The 22,367-nt window shown below is 33.0% G+C and overlaps 1 protein-coding gene across 2 annotated transcripts; it reads left to right on the forward strand.

The window, feature by feature from the left end:
• Positions 1–17,942: 17,942 nt before the first annotated feature.
• Positions 17,943–21,313, forward strand: LOC137811871 (2-carboxy-1,4-naphthoquinone phytyltransferase, chloroplastic). Of its 2 annotated transcripts, none has more exons than XM_068613727.1 (11): positions 17,943–18,259; positions 18,335–18,572; positions 19,052–19,155; positions 19,531–19,602; positions 19,711–19,849; positions 19,942–20,048; positions 20,126–20,225; positions 20,310–20,348; positions 20,444–20,554; positions 20,686–20,751; positions 20,833–21,313. In XM_068613727.1, exons 1-11 carry the CDS (start codon positions 18,171–18,173, stop codon positions 20,959–20,961), a joined length of 1,194 nt encoding a protein of 397 aa, XP_068469828.1. In that variant the 5' UTR covers positions 17,943–18,170; the 3' UTR covers positions 20,962–21,313. The 2 variants fall into 2 exon arrangements, with proteins under 2 accessions (XP_068469828.1, XP_068469829.1); XM_068613728.1 differs by having other exon boundaries at positions 17,973–18,259; positions 20,310–20,327.
• The last annotated feature ends 1,054 nt before the right edge of the window (positions 21,314–22,367 follow it).

The following is a 22,367-nucleotide window of genomic DNA, read 5'->3' on the forward strand; positions in this document are numbered from 1 at the left end:
CATCTTTTCAGTTTTCTTGCAATAATGAGGAGGTTACTTACCATTGACAATTAATTAAAATTATTGGAAGGTTTCTTACTACAATTAATTGTTATCAAAGGAGGTTAATTACCATTAATTGCTTTTATTATTGTTGTCTCAACCACTATAGTGTGACTTCCTTCTATCAATATAACACAACAAAAACAGCAACACACACTTGTTCCCTTTCTCTTTTCTTATACTCTCCATTCCTTCTCTTGGTGTAAGTGTTTAACCCTATAGAGAGAATTTGTGTTCGGGTTATTTATCTATTAGCCTGAGAGGAATTCATTGTACTCCCAATACCATTATAGTATAAGTTTGGGCTCTCTCGCCGGTGGTTTTTTACCTCTATTTAAAGGGGTTTTCCACCTAAAACTGGTATCATTCTAATTTTTCTTGTTACTTTAATTTCTCATAATCTTTGGTTGAAATTATTACGCTTACGCACACGATATCCTACGATTGTCTTATCGCAAAATGAAAATAATGTTGATTTATGATAAGGAGATTATAAATTTAAATATATTATTATTGACACTAAATTATATAATTTTAAAGTGACACGGTAAAAATAAAAAGTTGTCTCAGTTTAAATTTAAAGTAAAATAAATTTAATAATTTTTTAACAATTACATGTGATATAATAATAATAATTAATATTATATGATAATTATTATTTTATAAATATTCAATAAAATTTGTCTTAGTTATATTCTTGTCAAATAAAAAAGTTATTTTATATTTTATATTAATGAATAATTATTTGTGGCATATATATTTTGTTATTTTTTATGAACTTTTTCTGAGAAATTAAAAATTAGTCACCAATAATACATAAACAATGACAAATTTTATATTTATCACTACTAACTGTATTATCACAAAATAAATTTATCACTGCTAGTTGTATTATCACAAAATAAAAATAATGTAGACTTATTTAAAATAATCATAAATTTAAATTTAAAATAACATAAATTTAATATTTTTTTATAAATAGTGATAAGTTTTATATTTATCACTCCAAATTGTATTATTAAAATATTATTGATTTATGAAAAAAATCACAAATTTAAATTCATAATAACATAAATTTAATAAATAAATAAAATTGTAAGGATCTAGAAAATAACCTTAAAGTATAAGTAGTATAATCTAAATGACACATTAATATTTTATTATTAAAATAAAATGAGTTATAAATAGAAAAAACAAAATAAATATAAATGAGTTATTAATATTAATGTTTCATTTTAAAAAAATCTAATATTCTATTTTCCTTTTCTCTCCCTTCTCTATAATATTCTAGCTTTCTTGCTCAGTAGTTTGATGATCAGAATTCGTTATTAGACTCCTGACCGTGAATTCTACAAGATTGTCCAATGAGAATCTTTGATAGGGTAAGTTCATTATCTTCTCTTTGAGTCAAAATTTGAACTTGTTAGGTTTGTCTTTGGCTAGGCTTTACTCTTTTAGCTTTTGGTTAATTTTTTTTATTAGGACTCTATGGTGTAGGTTAAACTACCTTTGAGCTTTTGATAGATTTGGAACTCTTAGTGAGCATCTGCTCAAGTTAAAGGAAGCTAATTTTAAATTTCTAATAGAACCCTAGACTAGAAGATCTAGATGTAGGGGTGACGTGGTCAGTAGTCTCAAAATTTCTTGTAGGATTGTTTGTTTTAAGTATATTACAAGTTGATTGATATTAGATTGTGAAATTTTATATATGGTAGATGTTATAAAATTATATTATTTTTTTATTCGAAGGAGTAAATGAATGTATTTAAATAGTTTGATGAATCACTTAGAGGATAATGTTTTCTTTGGCTCAGTTGAAAGTTTGATCTTGGATTACTTCTAAAATCCTCTATGCATGTTTCTTTTATTCTAATTGGTGTCTTGATCATTTGACTTGCCTTTTCTTGATTTAGTTTGTTTGCGTTTGTGTTAGTTGGACGAGGTTTGGTGTGAAGTTGTTTGGAAGGTGTTGTAATGTTTAGTAGATTTAGTCTTTTGTACATGAGTTAGATAATCTCTGAAGTGGTTCATATGTATATATGATTTCTTGTTGATAAAAAACAGAACTTAAAGGATAATTGTTCTCGCTGACTCAAGGTCGGTCAAAATCTGGATGAACTCCTAGTGGTCTCCCTTCAAGCTCTAGTGATTCAACATTGTGGGAATGAGGGGGCTCCTTCTGTGATGACACTCCAACTCTCAAATCAGTAAGAACATAAAATATAATGAGTATAATATAAAATATGAGTTGAGAGTACTCCTCGTGTTGTCCATTGTGAGTTGTTTTCTTTCCCTTATATAGAGTAGTGTTCCCCCCTTCTCTTTATATTTGGTCTTATTATTGTCTTAATTCAGTAATAAATATCGTCTCCTCCTATTTAAGGTTGATTATCTAAAATCCCCTGATTTGCGCTTATACGACATTAATGTCCTTAAATATGAATAACAGTAGGCGACTTGTTCATACGCAATATCGAGTTCGAATCATGATGCTACAACCTCTAGCCTCAGACATAAGCTAGTGAGGCTAAAACCCAAGTTTACTTTGACAATCTTCAATCAACCTACATATCTCTTAACATCGGGCTCGACCCATAATGCTACAATCCCCTAGCCTCAGGCATAAGCCAATGAGGCTAAAAGCTGTTTTTATTTTGCTCATTTGAATACATATAAATTTCTACAAAATTTGAAATGACTCATACAAGCAACTCATGGATAATATGCTTTTATGAAGTATTTGCACCTTTACTTGTAGATCGAGGTCATGTTCAACGCCATGGAGGGTTAGGATCCTAGCATAGTCTTGGTACTGAACCGAGACAATTGCTCAGTGCCATGTGGGGTTAAGACTCTGACATGGTCTGGTTTTTGGACCAAGACAATCGCTTGGCGTCATGCGGGGTTAAGACCCTGGCATGGTCTTGTTATTGGACCGAGACAAACATTCGGCACCATGCAAGGTTAAAACCCTCGCATGGTCTTGTTATTGGATTGAGACAAACATTCAGCACCATGCGGGGTTAAGACCCTGACATGGTCTTGTTGCTGGACTGAGACAAACGCTAGGCGCCATGCGGGGTTAAGACCCTGACATGGTCTTGTTACTGGACCGAGACAAACGATCGACGTCATGCAGGGTTAATACCCTGGCATGGTCTTGTTACTGGATCGAGACAAACGTTCGGCGCCATGCGGGGTTAAGACCCTAGCATGATCTTGTTATTGGACTGATACAAACGCTCGGCGTTATGTCAGGTTAAGACCCTAACATGGTCTTGTTTTGGATAGAGACAATCGCTCGGCGTCATGCAGGGTTAAAATCCTGGCATGGTCTTGTTATTGAACCAAGACAAACACTCGGTGCCATGCGGGGTTTAGACCCTGGCATGGTCTTTTCTTCAAAATGGACTGAAGTTAGTCTCCTACAAATTTCAAACGTGTACCCCATGTAGTATACTGAATAAAAAATCTTATTTTCAATCAACATCAATTTTAAATAAATCAAATTGTACCAAATACAAATTAAACAAATCAGCGAAAATTTCACAAATATTTAATTAATTGTAATAAAAATGTAAATTAGTCACATTTCATGTTCTTAGTATAAGTATTAGTCACATTACATGTTCTTGGTATAAGTCTCCCATCAAATAATTTAGAAACAACTAAATAAACACTTTCTAACGGAATGGTCACCGTAAGAGAAAATGTTAAAAACATAAATATTTTATATCCTTTTGTAACTGCTATTTATTCGTATTCAAGAAACTTTTTTAATTTAATAAAATTTCTATCAAATGGATTTTCAAAATTTATGATATTCATTATTATCTTTTGTTTGTCAAAATATATTTAATAATGAAACATCATAATCAATCACTAGTGCAATGTGCCAACCTATTCTTTTAATTTTGGTATGTAAAATAAAGTGAATAAATAGTGTATGTATTCTCACTCAAGATAAAGAAAATATTAAAAGAAGTAAACTAGACCAGTGTTATAACATCATATTTTTCTTATATACGTTATTATAATTATCTGTTAAAAATCATGTATTATAAAAATATATTTATTAAATAAAATGTGATGTCGCAAATTTGGTGATAACAATTTTGAACCAATAGTGTTTAAAAAATGTATATTAGAGAATGTTACTAATTTTTTATTTATTTGTGTTTATATACATGATTGTGTATAATTAACTAAAATTAGATTGAGATTTACGCACTCACAAAAAATATTTGAAAAATATCCATAGACAGTTCTTTAGTCAACTAGCGCAATTGATGCTATATTCATAAAAATTCTGACAAGTATACAGAGAAATAAATTCACAACATTTCTTCTAAAGAATCTTTCTTCAATATCCAACCAACTATAATGCTAGCTAGCAAGAAGAAGAAAAAAAGTTGATAGAATTTAGTTAGGATTTAGCTTAGAACTAGTTATTGGATGAGTCAAATGGAAGAAACCACTGTTCCATTATTAAGACTCAATGTAGAACACCAACTTTTTTCAACATTTGAAGAAAAATAATATATCAATGCTGTACATAGTAATAAATTTATCTCATTATATATATATATATATATATATATATATATATATAAAGTTATACTAGTTCACATCTATGGAAAAAAAAGAAAAAAAAATTAATGGCTTTCGATCTAAAATTATCTTTGAAAACTTTGTACATAGAAATTATAAACACAAGTTTAGAGTGTGCGGAATAACTTGTTTAAATTGAACAAATTTTTATTACAAAAATTAAAAAACTAAACCACTTTATAATTGCATTAAACCAAACAGGTTTAGAATTGAACTACTTAAAAGAATAATCATACCATTTTAAATTAGGTTGCATTCAAATTGAATTGATTTTTTTTATTAAACAATGGTGATTATAATGTTTGAATTAATTAAATTATTTCATAAAATTTGGGAATTTTTAATTGAATTGATATTAATTTTTTTTTGTTTTCTTAAGTAATACTTTTAATTTTCATCAAGTACAATGTTATGTAATTTATTGTTAAAAGAATGACTTAATCCTTATTTTTATTTTGTTGTTTTCAAACTTCGTGTTTTTCTTTCGCGAGTTGATGATTAAGTTAAAGAAGAATTTAGGAAAAATATGAGAATTGATGAATGACTTAAAGACAAAAGTAACAACTTTTTTATCTTATTGATAACAAAGATAGTCATTTAGATAAAAATAAAAGGATATTTTAAACATTTAATAAAATGTAAATTTTTAGTAGGAATTCAATTAAAAAAATTTAAATTTGTAAGACAGTTAAAACTTAATTAAGTTTTTATATTTTAATTTTTTTAAGTTCTATGATGTAGTCATCATTAATTTATGGTATCTTTTAAGTTATAAAAATGTATTTTTTATTTATTTTTTTATTATCAGGAAAGGATATCAATATTTTTCTTTTAGCCTTAAAGTTTTGAACTTAAAAATCATTATTCAAAATATAGTAAATTCAAGTGAGACATTTCTTCATAAGCTATTTGTATTATAAGAAGGTAAATTACGCACTTGAAAATTTTGAATCATCCGATTTTTTTTTATATAAAATGATAAAAATATCCTTAAATAAAAGGGTACATATCAAAATACGTTATTAATTTCTTTTTTTAACACGTTTCTAAATTTAGATTTCTTTTCTGCAATGTATTTTTTTATTCCAAAATTAATTTTTCAAAATAAAATTTTTATTTTTCAATTTTATTCTGGAATTTTACTTCCAAAACACAAAAATATATTCCAAAATTATTTTTCTAAAATATATTTTTTAATTATAGATTTTTAATTTCAGAATGAAGAGCAATTTTAGAAATTTCTAAATACATCGGATGCAGATCAGAATTTGTAAGGTGCACGGAAAATTTGCCTATGAAGAAAAGGAAATTAATAGGCCTTTTTAGGCTACTTCTTTTTGCACCTTCGTACCTTTTTGCACCTTCGTACCTTCTTGTGCCACCTCCATAAATTTTTCGTATTCCAAAAATACTCTTTTCAATATTCTGGATTACATAATTCGGAAGTCTTTTTCTAGATTCAAAATTAGCTTCCGGATTATGTAATCTGGAAGTCTTTTGGGATTAGCTTCCAGATTACATAATTTGAAAGTTTTTTCTATACATAAGATTAGCTTTTTGATCATGTAATCCGAAAGCCCTTTTTTCAGATGTGTTATTAGCTTCCGGATTACATAATCCAGAAGTCTTTTCTAAATATGAAATTGACTTTTGGATTATGTAATCCAGAATAGACTTATTATTTCAAATCCAAGGGGTGAAAAAAGAGAGGATAAAATGATATTTTCATATTTAGTACGGGGTGACACAAGAAGATATGGAGGTGTAGGAAGAAAGAGGCGCCTTTTTAAATTACATAAAGTCCAATAGTCAAGACATTTTTAGGTCCACTGGATCTCAGATATTGGAAAATATCTATTTTTAATTTTGGTAGGACGCATGTAGCAGGATACGTTATGCGAATACATGCTTCCTCATACACCTTCCTCAACCAACTTAGATGCACATGTCCACCCCGACAATGACGAGTCTCAGCAACTGCTACTCCCCGATCTACGTGAAGTGAATCGACAAGCAAATCGGTCGTTGCAACTACATCTAAGCTCGGGTACGTGTAAAATTGTCCGATAATAGGGAGGTGCAATAAATTTGACGCATCATTCAATGTGATGGTCAACTCACCTACAGGCAGATGAAAGGAATTTGTCTATGTGTACCACCTTTTTACAAAGGCACACAACAATCCTTTGTCTATCGTGTATAACTTGCCCAACAAACCCAACTAAACCAGACAACTCCACTGCAGGTAGTATCCCAGGGTGAGGAGCACCCATTTTATTCATTTTTGACCATGAGACACCAATTTTAACTCTTCTCAATCCTAATTTAACCAACCAAAATCATATAAAATATACAATTTAATCAACCCAAATCATATAAAATTAACAATGAACAAATATCATATTACAACATATTTACTTTTCACACCATTTCATAATTACATCGTCATAGGGTCTTCATAACCTATCAATAGTGTCTCATCCAATGGACCTCTATGATAACTTTCACCTTGTACTTGAGGTGCACCTTCATCCTCCACCTCCATTTGGGTTCGACTTCTCAGGTTCAACATGTTTTGCATCTTCATGTTCTGGGATGACAAAATCCTCTACCAGCACCTGAGATGAATGAAGAAGATGAATAGTGGCAAAGAAACTCTACCTCGATGCTCCTTTTCAAATAATAGATCAAGGTCAATTTTAGAATTTTCAAAATATTGGAGGTGCAGAAAGAAAAAGGTAGAGGTACAGGAATAAAAAGCGGTTAATTTTTACTATTAAACGTACATACGTCCGGGTTCATTCACATTATAATTCTAAAAAAAATAATGAATATGAGTTTTTGAATTTATTTAATAATTAAAAAGTTATGATTGATTGATTGATTATTATGTTAAGTTTCAGACTTGATAATTAACATTTTTAATTGTATAACAAAATTTTGAAGATTATTAGTATCATAAGTCTGATATTTATTTTGTAATTAATTTTTTAATATAAAAAATATGTATTTAAAAAATTTAAAAATATAAAGCAATTTCACGATCCAAAATAAAGGAACCATATAATATTGATATTTTATTGTAAATAAAATATATAAAAGTACTGCAAATTTATTAGATCAAACTAAATATTTTATAATTAAATTTTCTTTAAAAAATTACGTTTTGATTTTCAATTGTAAATGAAAATAATAGGAGAATTATTAATCCTTATTGACTCAAACAAATATTTTTAAATTAAATCATTAAGAAATAGTTTAATTTTGTTTGATTTAAGGATGTACTGATAGGGTAAAACCGAGAGGTTCATGCCGAGAACTACATAGTATAACAATTAAGATGATTAAGTTAAAACCGAGAGGTTTTGACCGAAAGCAATGAAGACAAGAATAAAACAAAAATATAAAAGTTGTAAAAGCCCAATTAGATAAAAACTTGCAAGAGGGGTGCACAAATAATAAAAAAAGGTGCAGAAAGAAGGCCCAAGAGTAAAGGGAAAGCCCATTAAAGAAACTCTATAAATAGGAGTTCAGAGATAGAAAGAGGTAAGAGTGATTTTATCTGATGAATATTAAACCTTTTCTGACTTTGGCATCGGAGCGACTTGCAGGTACCCCCCACCTGTCGTGAGGAGAAGCCGAGAGCACCAGCCTAGAAGAGTAGCCGAGAGCACCAGCCTAGAAGAGAAGCCGAGAGCACCTGCCTAGAAGAGAAGCCGATAACACCAGCCTAGAGGAGAAGCCGAGAGTGTCAGCCGAGAGCATTAACCGAGAGTACCAGCCAAGAGAAGAAGTCAGGAGTTCCCACCAAGGAAAGAAATTAAGTCTTGTTAACCTTTTTCGAGTATTCTTGGTCCTTGTTGTAAGAACATTTTGGCGCCCACTGTGGGGCCGAGGGTTAATTGAGAAGGGTTAAAGACAAGATGAGTCAAGGAGGAGAACAAGGTGGAGACCGGGAAGATAGTGCTAACATGCCAATGGCAATGTTGGTCCAATTACAAAAAGAATTCGAGACATTAAAGAAGAATAATGAAGAAGAATTGAGTATGTTGAGAGCTGAAAATGCACGCATGAGGAGAAAGTTATAAGAGGAAACGGTTTTGAATTCATCTTTCGAAACTGTTCAGCCCAGGATACAAGTGAATGAGAGGTTGTATCACAACGAAAGTTCCCAAACCTGAAGAAGATGGCTTGAAAACTCTGGGGTTTGTGCAGGGACATCTTCTAGAAAACATCCGTTTTATGATGTTATAATCGATACTCCGTTGCCTGACAATTGGAAGAACTTGACCATTGACAAATACGACGGGAGTACGGATCCTGATGAGCATATTGCAATATATACTACTCAAATCAGCTTGTATACATGGAATGATGCTGTTATGTGCAGAGTATTTCCAACAACTCTGAAAGGGGCAGCATTGAGTTGGTTTACGCGCCTCCAACCTTTGAGTATAGATTGCTTTGATACGTTGATAGAAAAGTTCGGCGCTCAATTTGCAACTAGTCGTCCTCATCATTTAACGTCAATCGCCTTAGTGAACATAAGACAAGAAAAAGGAGAATCCTTAAGAGTGTTCATTGAACGTTTTGGAAAGGTTGCTTTGGGAATCCGAAATCTTAGCCCAGAAGTCACTATGCATCATATGATCACGGCATTAAAACCGGGACCGTTTGCCGATAGTCTCTGCAAGAAACCTGCAATCAATTTGGATGAACTAAGACAACGAGCGTCAAAATTTATGCAAATGGAAGAATTAAGGGAGTTTCGAAACCAAGTAAGGGTTGATGGCGGTGAAAAGAAGATGATAGAAAGAGAACACCCACCTGCTGCAAGAAGAGCCCGAGAAGAATTCAGAAGCCGAAAATTCCAACAATACACACCTTTGAATGCAAACAGAGGCATTGAAGCAAACCCTGACAAGTGCGAAGCAATAATGAAGATGGGAAGCCCAAAGAATTTGAAGGAGGTACAAAGACTAGTGGGAAAACTCAACTCATTATCAAGATTTCTACCAATTCTTGCCGAAAAAACCAAACCAATAGTAAACTTGCTAAAAAAATCCGAAACCTTTGAGTGGGATGAGCGGTGTGAGCAAGCCTTTTCTCAAATCAAAACTATAGTGGCCGAACCACCAATCTTCGTTAAACCAGTGTCAACCCAACCCATCATAGTCTACCTAGCCACCTCAGCTGAAGCCATAGGAGCAGCCTTGATACAAGAAACCCCAGAGCAAAAACCAATATATTTTGTGAGTAGATCCCTACAGAGTGCCGAAACTAGATATCCCAAAATTGAAAAAGTAGCCTTAACCCTGGTGTATGCTGCGAGACGTCTTCGGCCATATTTTCAGAATCATCAGATAATTGTGAGAACAGATTATCCAATATCCAAAATTTTGAGAAAACCAGAACTTGCAGGTAGGATGGTGACGTGGTCGATGGAGCTATCAGAATATGGAATCAAGTACGAGCCAAGAGGACCTATCAAAGCCCAATCCCTTGCGGATTTCATTATTCAAATGCCGACAGCAACACAGCAGGAGCAATGGACATTGTATGTAGATGGAGCATCAAGCAAAAGAGGCAGCGGAGCAGGAATAGTGCTTGAAGGACCGGATAACTTCCAGGTGGAGATGGCGCTAAGATTTGAGTTCAGAACATCCAACAACCAAGCCGAATATGAAGCTCTTGTTGCAGGGTTACTATTAGCCAGAGACATGGGAGTTGAAAATGTCATTTGCAAAAGTGACTCTCAACTTTCGGTGGGACAGGTGTAGGGACAATATCAGGTAAAAGATCCATTACTGATGAAATATTGTCATAAAGTGTTAAATATTATGCAATGTTTTAATAAGGCCGAAATGAAATATATCCCAAGAGAACTAAACATGAAAGCAGACTCATTATCCAAGCTAGCAAGCCAACAACGACAGGGCCAACACAACTCCATCATACAGCAAACTCTTAGTCAGCCAACAGTGAGTATGGAAGAATGCTTGAATATCACAACCTCAAAAGATGAATGGATGAAGACTTACATAGAAGTAATAAAGAGCCAAGAACAAGGAGTTGAACCGGATGCAAGAATGGCAAAGAAAGCAGCTAGTTTTGTGTTGATTGGTGATGAATTATACAAAAGAGGATACTCTATGCCTTTGTTAAAATGTCTTTCAAATGAACAAGCTGAATACGTAATTAAAGAACTCCATGAAGGAATTTGTGGGCTACATTGCGGAGCTCGAACAATGGCAACAAAGATTTGTAGAGCCGGTTACTATTGGCCAACAATCCGAGAAGATTGTGAATTTTATGTCAGAGCATGCAAAAAATGTCAAGAATTCGGAAGTCTAAATCACATACCAGCACAAGAGTTGCACGAAATTGTTTCCCCATGGCCATTTGCAAAATGGGGAATGGATATACTTGGACCATTCCCACTTGGACGAGGACAAACCAAGTTTATGATAGTAGCTGTCGACTACTTTACAAAGTGGATAGAAGCAGAAGCGTTAACTAAGATAACAGCTCAACAGGTCCAATCGTTTGTATGGAAAAATATAATATGTCGATTCGGAATCCCACACACCATTATAACTGACAGTGGCAGACAATTCATTGACAAAAAACTTATGGAATTTTATGCAGATTTGGGGATCAAAGCAACAAGCACGTCAGTTGAGCATCCACAAACAAATGGACAAGCTGAAGCCGCAAACAAAGTTATTCTCGGACAGTTAAAGAAGAGATTAGGAAGTGCTAAAGGACTATGGGCCGAGAAGTTACCAGAAATATTATGGGCATACAGATGCACACCACAAACATCAACAGGAGAAACACCATTCAATCTCACATATGGAACATATGCAATGTTACCAGTAGAAGTTACCGAATCAACACTACGAAGGCAAATGGAAGATTGGAATATTAATAATGAATGCTTAAGAACTGACCTTGATCTTATTGAAGAACTCAGAGAACGAGCAAAAATAAAGGAAGCAACAGTAAAAAGAAGAGCAATGAAAAGGTTTAATGCGAAAGTGAAGTTCAGGGATTTTAAGGAAGGGGATTTGGTATGGAGAATGCGTACTGATGCTCAAAAAGATCCGCGACATGGAAAGTTGGCAGCCAATTGGGAGGGACCATTCAGGATAATGGAAAACTTACACAACGGAGCTTATAGATTAGAAACCTTAGAAGAAAAAGTGATACCGAATACATGGAATGCGAGTCATTTAAAGTTCTATTTTAGTTGAAACAGAAGATGTAAGCCAGAAACTTGTATACATACTAGTTATCTAATCAAGAAGAATTATCCAGTAACATCATCTTATTAGACTCATGCTTTTTCTTTTCGGTCTTGGATGTTGTCACTACAAGTGAAATCCCTTCCGAAACAATACTACCTTTCGGTCTTGGATGCTTTTCACTTCAGGTGAAATCCCTCCCGAAAAAATTTACATCATTCTTTTCGGGCTTGGATGATTTCACTACAGGTGAAATCCCTCCCGAAAAAATTATTGACATAATTCTTTTCGGTCCTGGATGCTTTCACTCCAGGTGAAATCCTTCCCGAAAAGTAGTCTTCGATTCTTTCTTCAATTAGTTCACGAGACATCTCCAAGCAATAGATATAAAACCGAGAGAATCATAGCGTTTAATTCAAACATTGGCAACTAAAGACAAGAGTTAGATCTACCCACGCAGGTCTACGTTTTTGGTTACTCTAAAAATAGTACAAACCGAAAAATAAACTTGATGATTAATGATAATACTCATGTCACGTTTCTAAATTAACATTTAAAAGTGTTTAACTAAAATAATTGAAGGTACAATCCTCACAGCGTTCGACCGAAACGTTTATCATATAACCGAGAAGACAAAACCGAAAAGTTCTCAACAATTAGCACAGCCGAAAGTAAGAGTCCACAAATAATACCAAGTGAATAACATAAAAACTAGAGCAATAATATTCTTTAGTTTCTGATAAGATCCCAAGGAGACATTACAAAAAGGATTCAAAACTTACACATAAGTCCAACATTTCAAAACCAAAACAGCCTCCTCGTGTAAACTAAAACTATAAACAAAACATTAACATCTACATCTTCCTAATTTTCGATATTGATATCTTCGGCATCATTGTCCGGAATTTCATTAACAGGAATTAGTTCACCATTATAAAAATCCTTTTTAACATCAAAATTCCCTTCATCAATAGGAATCTTATAGAAATATTTTGCTTGTTGAAGAGCCTTCTCGAAACCCAGCTTATGTTGTTCAAAAATAAAGCTTTCGGCTTCAAAAACATTAGTCCTCAGCTGATGTATCTCCTCATCCATAGCTTTGATGGTGTTTTTGTCGGAATCATTCGCAGAAGATAATGCCGATACCTTTTCGTTCAAGCCTTGATTTTCTTTACACAGTCGAACATTCTCTTCGACAGATTTCAAGTTTTCGTTCTCCAAATCAGAAATTTTCTTCCCAAGACCTTCTATTTCAACTTCTCGTTCCTTTCTCTGCTTTTTAATATCTTCTAACTGCACCGATAAAGAGCTCATTTTTTCTTTATACTCAGCAAAGTCATTCTTCAATTTGTCAAACTCAGATAACGCCACACAGTTTCCATTCTTCTCCTTCAGCATCTTTCCAATCAAAAGATTTCTGCTTGATAATTCAATAACAGAATCTGCCAAAGAAGCAGCATCCATAGTCTTCAGCATGTTATAAGACGATTCACCAAAAGATGTCTGAACAAACTTCGCATATTTCGTTGTAGCACTAAATATCATTTCCGAGAGAGGTTCGGAAGAAACATTTTCACTCTGACGATGCCGCCGAGAGGACGAATGCGACCTCTTGCTATTCCTATCATGCTTTTTTGATTTCTTTGAAGGACCGGCAGCCTCAACATTACTTACTGGTTCAACCACTTCCACATTCACAATGGGTTCCACAGCTTCTTCCACCACAGGGTTCACCACATTTTCACGACGGGGAGTTACATCACCCACCTTGTTCAGCAATTTCGAAAAATACGAGCGAGCTTTCGGATTAGTGCTCGCCATCAAAGCTGAAAATCAATAAAACATTTAGCTAAGTTAAATATTTTATCCTATAAAAAACAAAAATGTGGAACAACCACGTACCAATCAGATCTTCTCGAGGATTTGGTGAAGTATACAGTTGTAGCAAGGCGCGAGTGGGAACCTGGTACGAGAGCCGACTAAAAACTTCGATAACATGACGATCGGTCACACCCATTGAATGAAATGAAATAGAGTTAAACTTCACAGGATCTTTTGTCCAGTACAGAGGAAACCTTGGAGAATCTCCATCAAAAAAATACTCTCTTCCTACAGGCTCTATTAGAATCTTAAAAAAACTCCCCTTAAAATCTTTGTATGACGATGTAAAAGGTTTAAGGAAACAAACATTGGATTTACTAATAAGGGATAACCATCCTGGCCGCTTCCCAGGCCGAGAACTATAATAATACAAGAAGGAAGTAGGACTAGGAGAAAGCAATAACAATTTACACAAAATGCTAAATGCTTGCATCGCAGCCCAACCATTCGGATGAAGCTGAGTAGGTGCGACATTAAGGAATTTAAGGACACCTATTTGAAAGTTGTTCAAAGGCAACCGAATATGAAGATCTCTAAAAAAACAAGCATAAAAATAAAAAAAACTCATAACTATCACCCTCTCGACCATGACAAACATTGTCGGCATCTCCAACACGCCGAAAATAAATAATATCATTTTCAATGTCAGAATAATAAATTTGAGAATGGGAAAGGAAACTACGAAGTTCGATAGCAGAACGATATTTGGACAAATACTCTCGGACTTTAGGATTAACCCATTGGTAACCTGGACGAAGATTTCTCTGAGGCAATACAATGCCGAATTCTTGAGGAGCATCAACAGCCGGTGCTCCATTTGAATCATTCATACAAGAAGGGGCAGCAGATGAAGACTTCGAGTCTTGACGATCCTCTTCTCGCACCACTCGCCCAGTTGATTCACCACCCACGCTTGAAAAATCATCAGAAGCAGAAAAACTTGAAAGAGACATTACCTTTTTGCACGAACTGGTTACAGATTGAAAGAAAGCTGCTTTTCTCAATACACAACGAAACACATTCGTAAAAATTTAGAAGAAGACCCTATTTATAACCCAAAGTTACACCCTAGAATTTGAAACGTTGCAAGCAATCTTAAACCGTTCAAAAAGGTATAATCTAACGGTTGCAACAAGAAGTTCACGTCAAATCAACTTAACTCAGCAAGTTAAGGCACAAAAACCGAGGCATTCAATATCAAATCAAATCAAATGTCAAATATACTATAATTTATTAAGACATGAATATTTTACAAGACCTTAAAATATTTCTGTCTTGGGGGCTAGTGTACTGATAGGGTAAAACCGAGAGGTTCATGCCGAGAACTACATAGTATAACAATTAAGATGATTAAGTTAAAACCGAGAGGTTTTGACCGAAAGCAATGAAGACAAAAGAATAAAACAAAAATATAAAAGTTGTAAAAGCCCAATTAGATAAAAACGTGCAAGAGGGGTGCACAAATAATAAAAAAGGTGCAGAAAGAAGGCCCAAGAGTAAAGGGAAAGCCCATTAAAGAAACTCTATAAATAGGAGCTCAGAGATAGAAAGAGGTAAGAGTGATTTTATCTGATGAATATTAAACCTTTTCTGACTTTGGCATCGGAGCGACTTGCAGGTACCCCCCACCTGTCGTGAGGAGAAGCCGAGAGCACCAGCCTAGAAGAGTAGCCGAGAGCACCAGCCTAGAAGAGAAGCCGAGAGCACCTGCCTAGAAGAGAAGCCGATAACACTAGCCTAGAGGAGAAGCCGAGAGTGTCAGCCGAGAGCATTAACCGAGAGTACCAGCCAAGAGAAGAAGTCAGGAGTTCCCACCAAGGAAAGAAATTAAGTCTTGTTAACTTTTTTCGAGTATTCTTGGTCCTTGTTGTAAGAACAAAGGAGAAAATAAATATTATAAAATTGTATTAACTTTTGCATATTTAATTGAAAGATGGAAGTGTAAAGTACTAGCATCTTCTCTATGCTAATTTGACTCCCAAACAAAGAACATATATTTTTAAAAATATTTTTATGTAGTTTTTCTTATTAAACTATAATGGTAACATTTATATTTTTTTCATAATTTGTTGTCATCTCATAATGATCCAATACTCTAAATTCTAAATTTTGTTGTTGTTAAATCAAACCATTATTATTAGACTCTTGAACAAAGGTTATATATATTTTTTTAAAATTGTTTTCTGTATAATTTTCTTTAATAAATTATATGATAATTTCTCTAATTTTTTCACAAATTTTCGTAACCTCATCTTGACCTAGGTTATAACTTTAATTTTTTTTTTTTTAAATCAAATGTTTATCACTAGTCCAAAAACTATATATAATGGTTTGGGTGTAACTCTTTATACTTAAGTGTGTGTTTGGATTGGGGAGTGGATGTGTGAGGATGTGAGAAGAAAGTGTGAAGAAAGTGAGGTTGTTTGGATTGAGGTATGTTAGAGTGGATGTGTGAGGAAAGTTTATGGGAGTTTGTGACTGATGTAATTGTTGTGAGTAATTTTTTTTAAAAGTGTAAAATATAAGTTTACAAATTTATCCTTGTATTTATAAATTATTTTCTGTACAATTGAATAATTTATTTCGATACTATTAAATAATTATTTTTAAAAAATACGAGTTATTTAATATTATCAAAACATGAAAAAAATCATAAAAATAATATTATTTATGCATATACAAATTTATTGTTATATTTATTTATACATTTTGAAAGTTTTTTATATTCATTGATTTTGATTTAGATTGTATGTAGATACATAACCATGTAGATATTTTAGAGGATATTTTATAATAAAAAAATATTATATATAGAGTGAATTGTACAACAAAATAATTTATAAAGAAGAAAAAATATATATAATAAAGTATGAAATATCATAATATGATAATTATGATAGAAAAATAATAAAAATAAAAGGTATTATTATATATATTATTACATTAATGACAAAGAAAAAAAAAGGCCAAAAAGAGAAAACATCACTATCTTAGGTGACTTTCCCCCCAAATCTCTGCATATGAGAAGGATGAGAAAAATCACTGTTCATGGATATCCATTCTCTCATTTTCCTACACATCCCTTGATCCAAACCATGGATATCCACTCACATCCTTCCTCTTGAACAGTACAACCCTTGAAACAAACAAAGCCTAAAAGTGTAACAATCTAAGTATCATGATTTGATGGTAACTTGATCTACCTGACTTTGCATACATTCAATGTCACCTACAAAAATCTTTCCCTTGACATCTTAGTGAGAATCGAACTCATGACATTGATTCTAATATCAATATTTGAATTGAAGTAAAAAACTATAACTAATAGTCATACAACTCTTTTTACTTAACAATATAAAAGCCAAAACATCATGATTCGATTCTAACTTGACCCACCTAACTTTCATCATAAGATAATTGATGTTATGTACAACACAAATAAAATACAAAAATTAATTCAATTTGAAAAAATATCCAATATATACACTTACCTTTAGTTATCTCAAATTTATAACATTAAAGGCAACATTATTTAACTTTGACTTACTTTTAACATTGTCCACACCACCAATCATTAGTAAATTATTTTGAACAAACATCTACTTAAGGCAATAAAATACAATTTATACCTACCAATAGAGATATCACCAAAATCATTTTCAATAATTATTTCCTTTATACTTTTAAGGTTGTATACTTTCATAGACACATTAACAATTTCTTGAGTTTTTATACCAATTATACCAATAAACAATAAATTACAGAGTGCTCACATTAAAATTTATGATATCTTTAACTATTTAGTATAGAGTAAAAACCTAAAAAATAAATATAATAAATTTAATTAATATGAAACATAAAAAACATATTACACATAACATTATAATTCCTATAAAATATATAAACTATTAACTGTGTTAAATATATAATAGGGTGGTGTGATAGATTGACACCGGAAATAATAAAAATATTCATTTTAACAATTTAATTAATTAATATTTTAATCATATTTTTTTTATAATTTAAAATATTATTATATTATTATAATTGTTGTCAACTAGATCTTATTTACTTTTTCGTTTTCCTAAATAGTGAGACATGACACAGTAATGTTTTATTTTGCTTGAATAATTAATATGTTGTGAGTGTTGTCATCAGAATATGGCCACACCTTTAAGCTTAATCTTAGATGGCAGCATTCTAGTGGTCCATGGAGGGATAACAATATGTAAGGAGATAGGATTCTGCAGTGGAAAAAGATTGAGAAAAGTGTTACCACTTTGAGTTTCAGTTATCTATCACTTCTCTTCTGCTCCTTTTCTCAAACTCAAGTAACTCACTTACCTCTCTCTGAGAGACCCTACTAGATATGATAATGCAGTAATCTAAATGGCTGCTACGTGCTGCAACTTCACCCAAGTTTCTTCTGGTTTCAACAAACTCCCTGAGTACATTCAGCTGCAGAGCTACTTCACAAGGTAACTTCCTTCTTCTCTATCTGTCCAACTGAATTGTTTCTGTAATGCTGTGTTGAAGAGAACGTTGATTCGCAGGTCCCAGCAGAGATCAACATGTAGTGTTGTAAAAGTCTTCCATAGGAGATATGGACGAAGGTTGCAAGTTGAAAGATGGAAACAGTATCAACATGTGTTATGCGCAAGAGGAGTGGAGTTATCCCTTTCTGTCATTGGAGACTCTGGAGAGGAAACTGAGGAGGATATTTCAAAGGAAACATTGATTTGGAGAGCCATCAAGTTGCCAATTTACTCTGTTGCATTCGTTCCTCTCACTGTGAGTATCTGAACTTGTAAGTCGAAATTGCTGTGTGCATGAGTTTGGAATAAGATGCCACACTTAGTATTCATACGAGAAATTGCTGGGTAGTTTGAGTCCATGATGATTTCAATTTAGCTCTGCATGACATAACATAATCAAGTGTTATAATTTTTTTCTCGTGGATTGAAAAAAGTTCAATATATGACATAGTTAAATCTCTGTGCACTAGGTCATCCTGTTTTGGCAGAGTAACCTGAGCTTTTTGCTTACCTCTGGGAGAAGGCTAACATTAGTTATATAGACAGAAGGAAGTATATTTTGAAGCATATTAAGTTTCTGCAGAAGATTTTCCTCTGGAGATTATTATATTTTTCACTGGGAGTTCATGTCATTTTAAGCAATGCCCCAATCTTCAGCTTTGTTTTATATCATTATCCTACATGTGGATGCTGTGTGAGAGAATTTCTAATTTATTTCTTGGTTTCTCTCGATAGGTAGGCAGTGCAGCAGCGTATTTGGCGACAGGGATCTTCTCAGCTAGATGTTATTTTGTTCTCCTGGCTTCCTCAGTTCTTGTTATTACCTGGCTCAATTTAAGGTATGTTTCAATACTGTCTTGAGACTGAGGGATGAAATGAGTGAATTTAAAATAGAAGTAAATGATTGTTCAACACAACAAAATCTCCCTATTTATAAATTATTTTGTTAAATGTATAATAAAAATGGATTCTGGTAGCAACATCATTCGAATTTCTGGAAGCCATAACTTTCAGTCAAATATAAAATAAACTGCTAGTACCCAAATCACAGGCTTGGAACATGGACACTAACAAAATGTCCTCTGTAGTTCTGGAACCATTTTATCAACTTCTTGTGCTTAAGACAGTGATGGGAATGCTGTCTATCAACACAAAATTATCAACTCAAAATTAAAGGAATATACTAATATTTCTTAGATGCCTGGCCATGACAGCAATGATGTTCATGATTTTGACACTGGAGTTGACAAGAACAAAAGGGAATCAGTTGTAAACCTGGTTGGTAGGTGAGTTTTTCTCAGACTAGGTTTTGGTGTTTTCTGTCTTCTTTTGCTTTTGTATTTGATACAGAGAAATAACTCAGCTTGATTATTCCTTATGTTGAATTTGGAAAGTCGTAAAGGAACCTTCATTGCTGCGTACTTGTGTCTTGCTCTTGGCTTCATTGGGTTGGCTTGGATTGCTGTTGCAGAAAAAAACATGCGTTCAATGTTGTTTCTTGTTTGTGCAATTATTTGTGGCTATATATATCAGGTATAAGTTTCTTCTGACATGAGAATAGTGTTGGAAAGTTGTGCAGTAGTCATTAACTTTCAATTTCTCTGCTTGGCCCTTTTATGTTGCAGTGCCCACCATTTCGGTTAAGCTACCAGGGGCTGGGAGAGCCCTTATGCTTTGCAGCATTTGGTCCTTTTGCTACTAGTGCTTTTTATTTACTACATGGCAGTGCAAGGTTACCTCAGCTACCTAATTAGAATGTCAGTTACACTATTTGATTTTCATGGTTTTGATTCTGAATGTTTTGGACAGTGTGATGAACCATGTCCCTTTAAGTGGAACAGTTCTTTCTGCATCAATTCTTGTTGGCCTCACAACATCTCTTATATTGTTTTGCAGTCATTTCCATCAGGTACTTTCATTTCTGTAATTGAACTCTCTATTTTATGGTTTTGAGTAACTTTGATTAGGTGGCATGTTTTTATGCACTCCACAGGTGGAAGGAGATAAAGAGGTTGGGAAAATGTCACCTTTGGTACATGCACTTTGTTTAATTTAACATTTTTCTTCTTCACCTTAACAATGTAAATCTGCCCGTGTTACTTATTTTATTTTCCATTTCTCTTTCAGGTTAGACTTGGCACTAAGAAAGGTGCAGAGGTAGTGAAAGGGGCAGTCTTGATGCTTTATGCTCTTTTGGCTGTTTTTGGTCTAAGCAAGGCACTTCCTCTCACTTGTATAGTATGTACTTCTAAACACAGTCCTTTTTTGCATCTCATTTTGGATAGTTTCCTTTTTTTATAGTTGTTATTTTGTTAATTTGGACCATGCACTTATGGTTGTTCTTTTGGTTATGAAAATGATTGTACTAGTTCCTTTGTGCATTGACGTTGCCGATGGGAAACCTGGTCATTAGATTTGTCGAAGACAATCACAAGGCAAGTGAAAGACTGGTGCTGAGTCTTTGTTCCCCTGGTGTATTTCCTGTAGTTTGCTAAACTTAAGTTGTATTCTTTCAGGACAAAAATAAGATTTTCATGGCTAAGTACTTCTGTGTAAGGCTGCATGCTTTGTTCGGAGTTGCACTGGCTTTAGGCTTAGTACTGGCAAGAAATACAACATTTACATCATGGCCAATATTGAGTTGAAGATTGGCTTATGCAAAGAGGAAATAATGTGCACTATGGGGTGCAACAGCCATAAGATTCGGGTCATGAACACTTTCTTCATGCATATGGTTTCGAAACAATTCTCAGTTTCTTCCCCTTCTTGTGGCCAAATGAGTTTGAAGAAATTGAATGACACATTGATAGCAATCAAGAGTTGTGCAGAAAGCAGAAGATGGTTCCACTAAGCACCTCTAACTTTCACTGTTAGCCCTTAGTTGATTAGAAGCACAACAGTCGGTGCTAAGAATTTCTGTGTGAAATCAGATCACATGTTGATTCTTTCATATTTGACAAGAAACTTTACAGATTACAATAAAAATTGGATTTACCACATTTGGTTTGAAGTTTAAAAAAAAAAACTTGCAGTTGTCATGGGCACGGAGTTACAGAGCGAAATGCTTCTAGCTTTACAAATTAATTAAATGAACTGTTGTGTAAAAATTCTCAAAGTGTATAAGCTTCTATTATTCATGATAAAGTAAGAAGTTGGAAAGAATAACTAATTATGTTTTAGTAACTAGATGTTGTATGACTGAACTATATTTAGTTTATATTTTTTCATGGATTAAATTGTTATCGATTTACACATACAGAGACTAAAATTACCATTTGTCCTATTAGATCTTAATTAGTGCAATTAAAAATACCTATAAAATTCTCACAACATAATTATTGTGTTGTTAAAAGATCCTAAATATTTTTTATTTTCAAGATGAAACTGAAATATGTAAAACTTTTTTATTTATTATTATATATTTATTGACTTGTGATTAAAACAGAGTTAGATTTCCTAAATTTATGTTATGTGCCAAAACAAGTAGGTTCAACAACTATCACAAAGTAGGACTAGCCTTTAATCCCATGAAAATATAGAAACCAATCATCTTCCAAAAGGGTCCTGTTAAAGAAAACATAGAAAATTATATTAAAACACACTTGAGTACATTCGATCATATAATTATATTTATTATAAAATATTAAAACATGAAATAAAATTAAAAAATAGAAAATTATATTAAAACAGACTTAAATTTAAAAATGGTATAGGTATGAGTGGGATAAAGTTGTATTTGGATTCAATATTTAAACTCATATAATGAAGTTTGCAATATAGAAATCCAAACCAAAGAAACTTATATAGTTTGAATCTGAAGTTTTACCTTGGTTGGATCCAAACTTTTCCATGTAACATTTAGAAAGAGATGACAAATGGGGGAAGTAGCATGCTAAATGAGGTAGTGAAGAGGAAAAAAGGGGTTCTCTTGACCGGTTCTCCTTCTTCTTCAACTTAGGTCCTAAGATAAAATCCTTTTTTTCAATTTCCCATCTTCTGTGTATTGTTTTCCAGATTAGAAAAGGAGAGGAAACTGATGTACATACAAAAA

The sequence above is a fragment of the Phaseolus vulgaris genome, chromosome 2 (assembly GCF_000499845.2).
Source record: "Phaseolus vulgaris cultivar G19833 chromosome 2, P. vulgaris v2.0, whole genome shotgun sequence".
NCBI classification, from domain to species: Eukaryota; Viridiplantae; Streptophyta; class Magnoliopsida; order Fabales; family Fabaceae; genus Phaseolus; species Phaseolus vulgaris.

Coding starts and splice junctions, on each gene's coding strand:
- LOC137811871 (XM_068613727.1), top strand. CDS start 18,171: ATGGCTGCTACGTGCTGCAACTTCACCCAAGTTTCTTCTGGTTTCAAC. Junction 19,850..19,941: donor TTTGTGGCTATATATATCAG/GTATAAGTTTCT, acceptor TTTATGTTGCAG/TGCCCACCATTTCGGTTAAG. Junction 20,226..20,309: donor TTTGCAGTCATTTCCATCAG/GTACTTTCATTT, acceptor TGCACTCCACAG/GTGGAAGGAGATAAAGAGGT.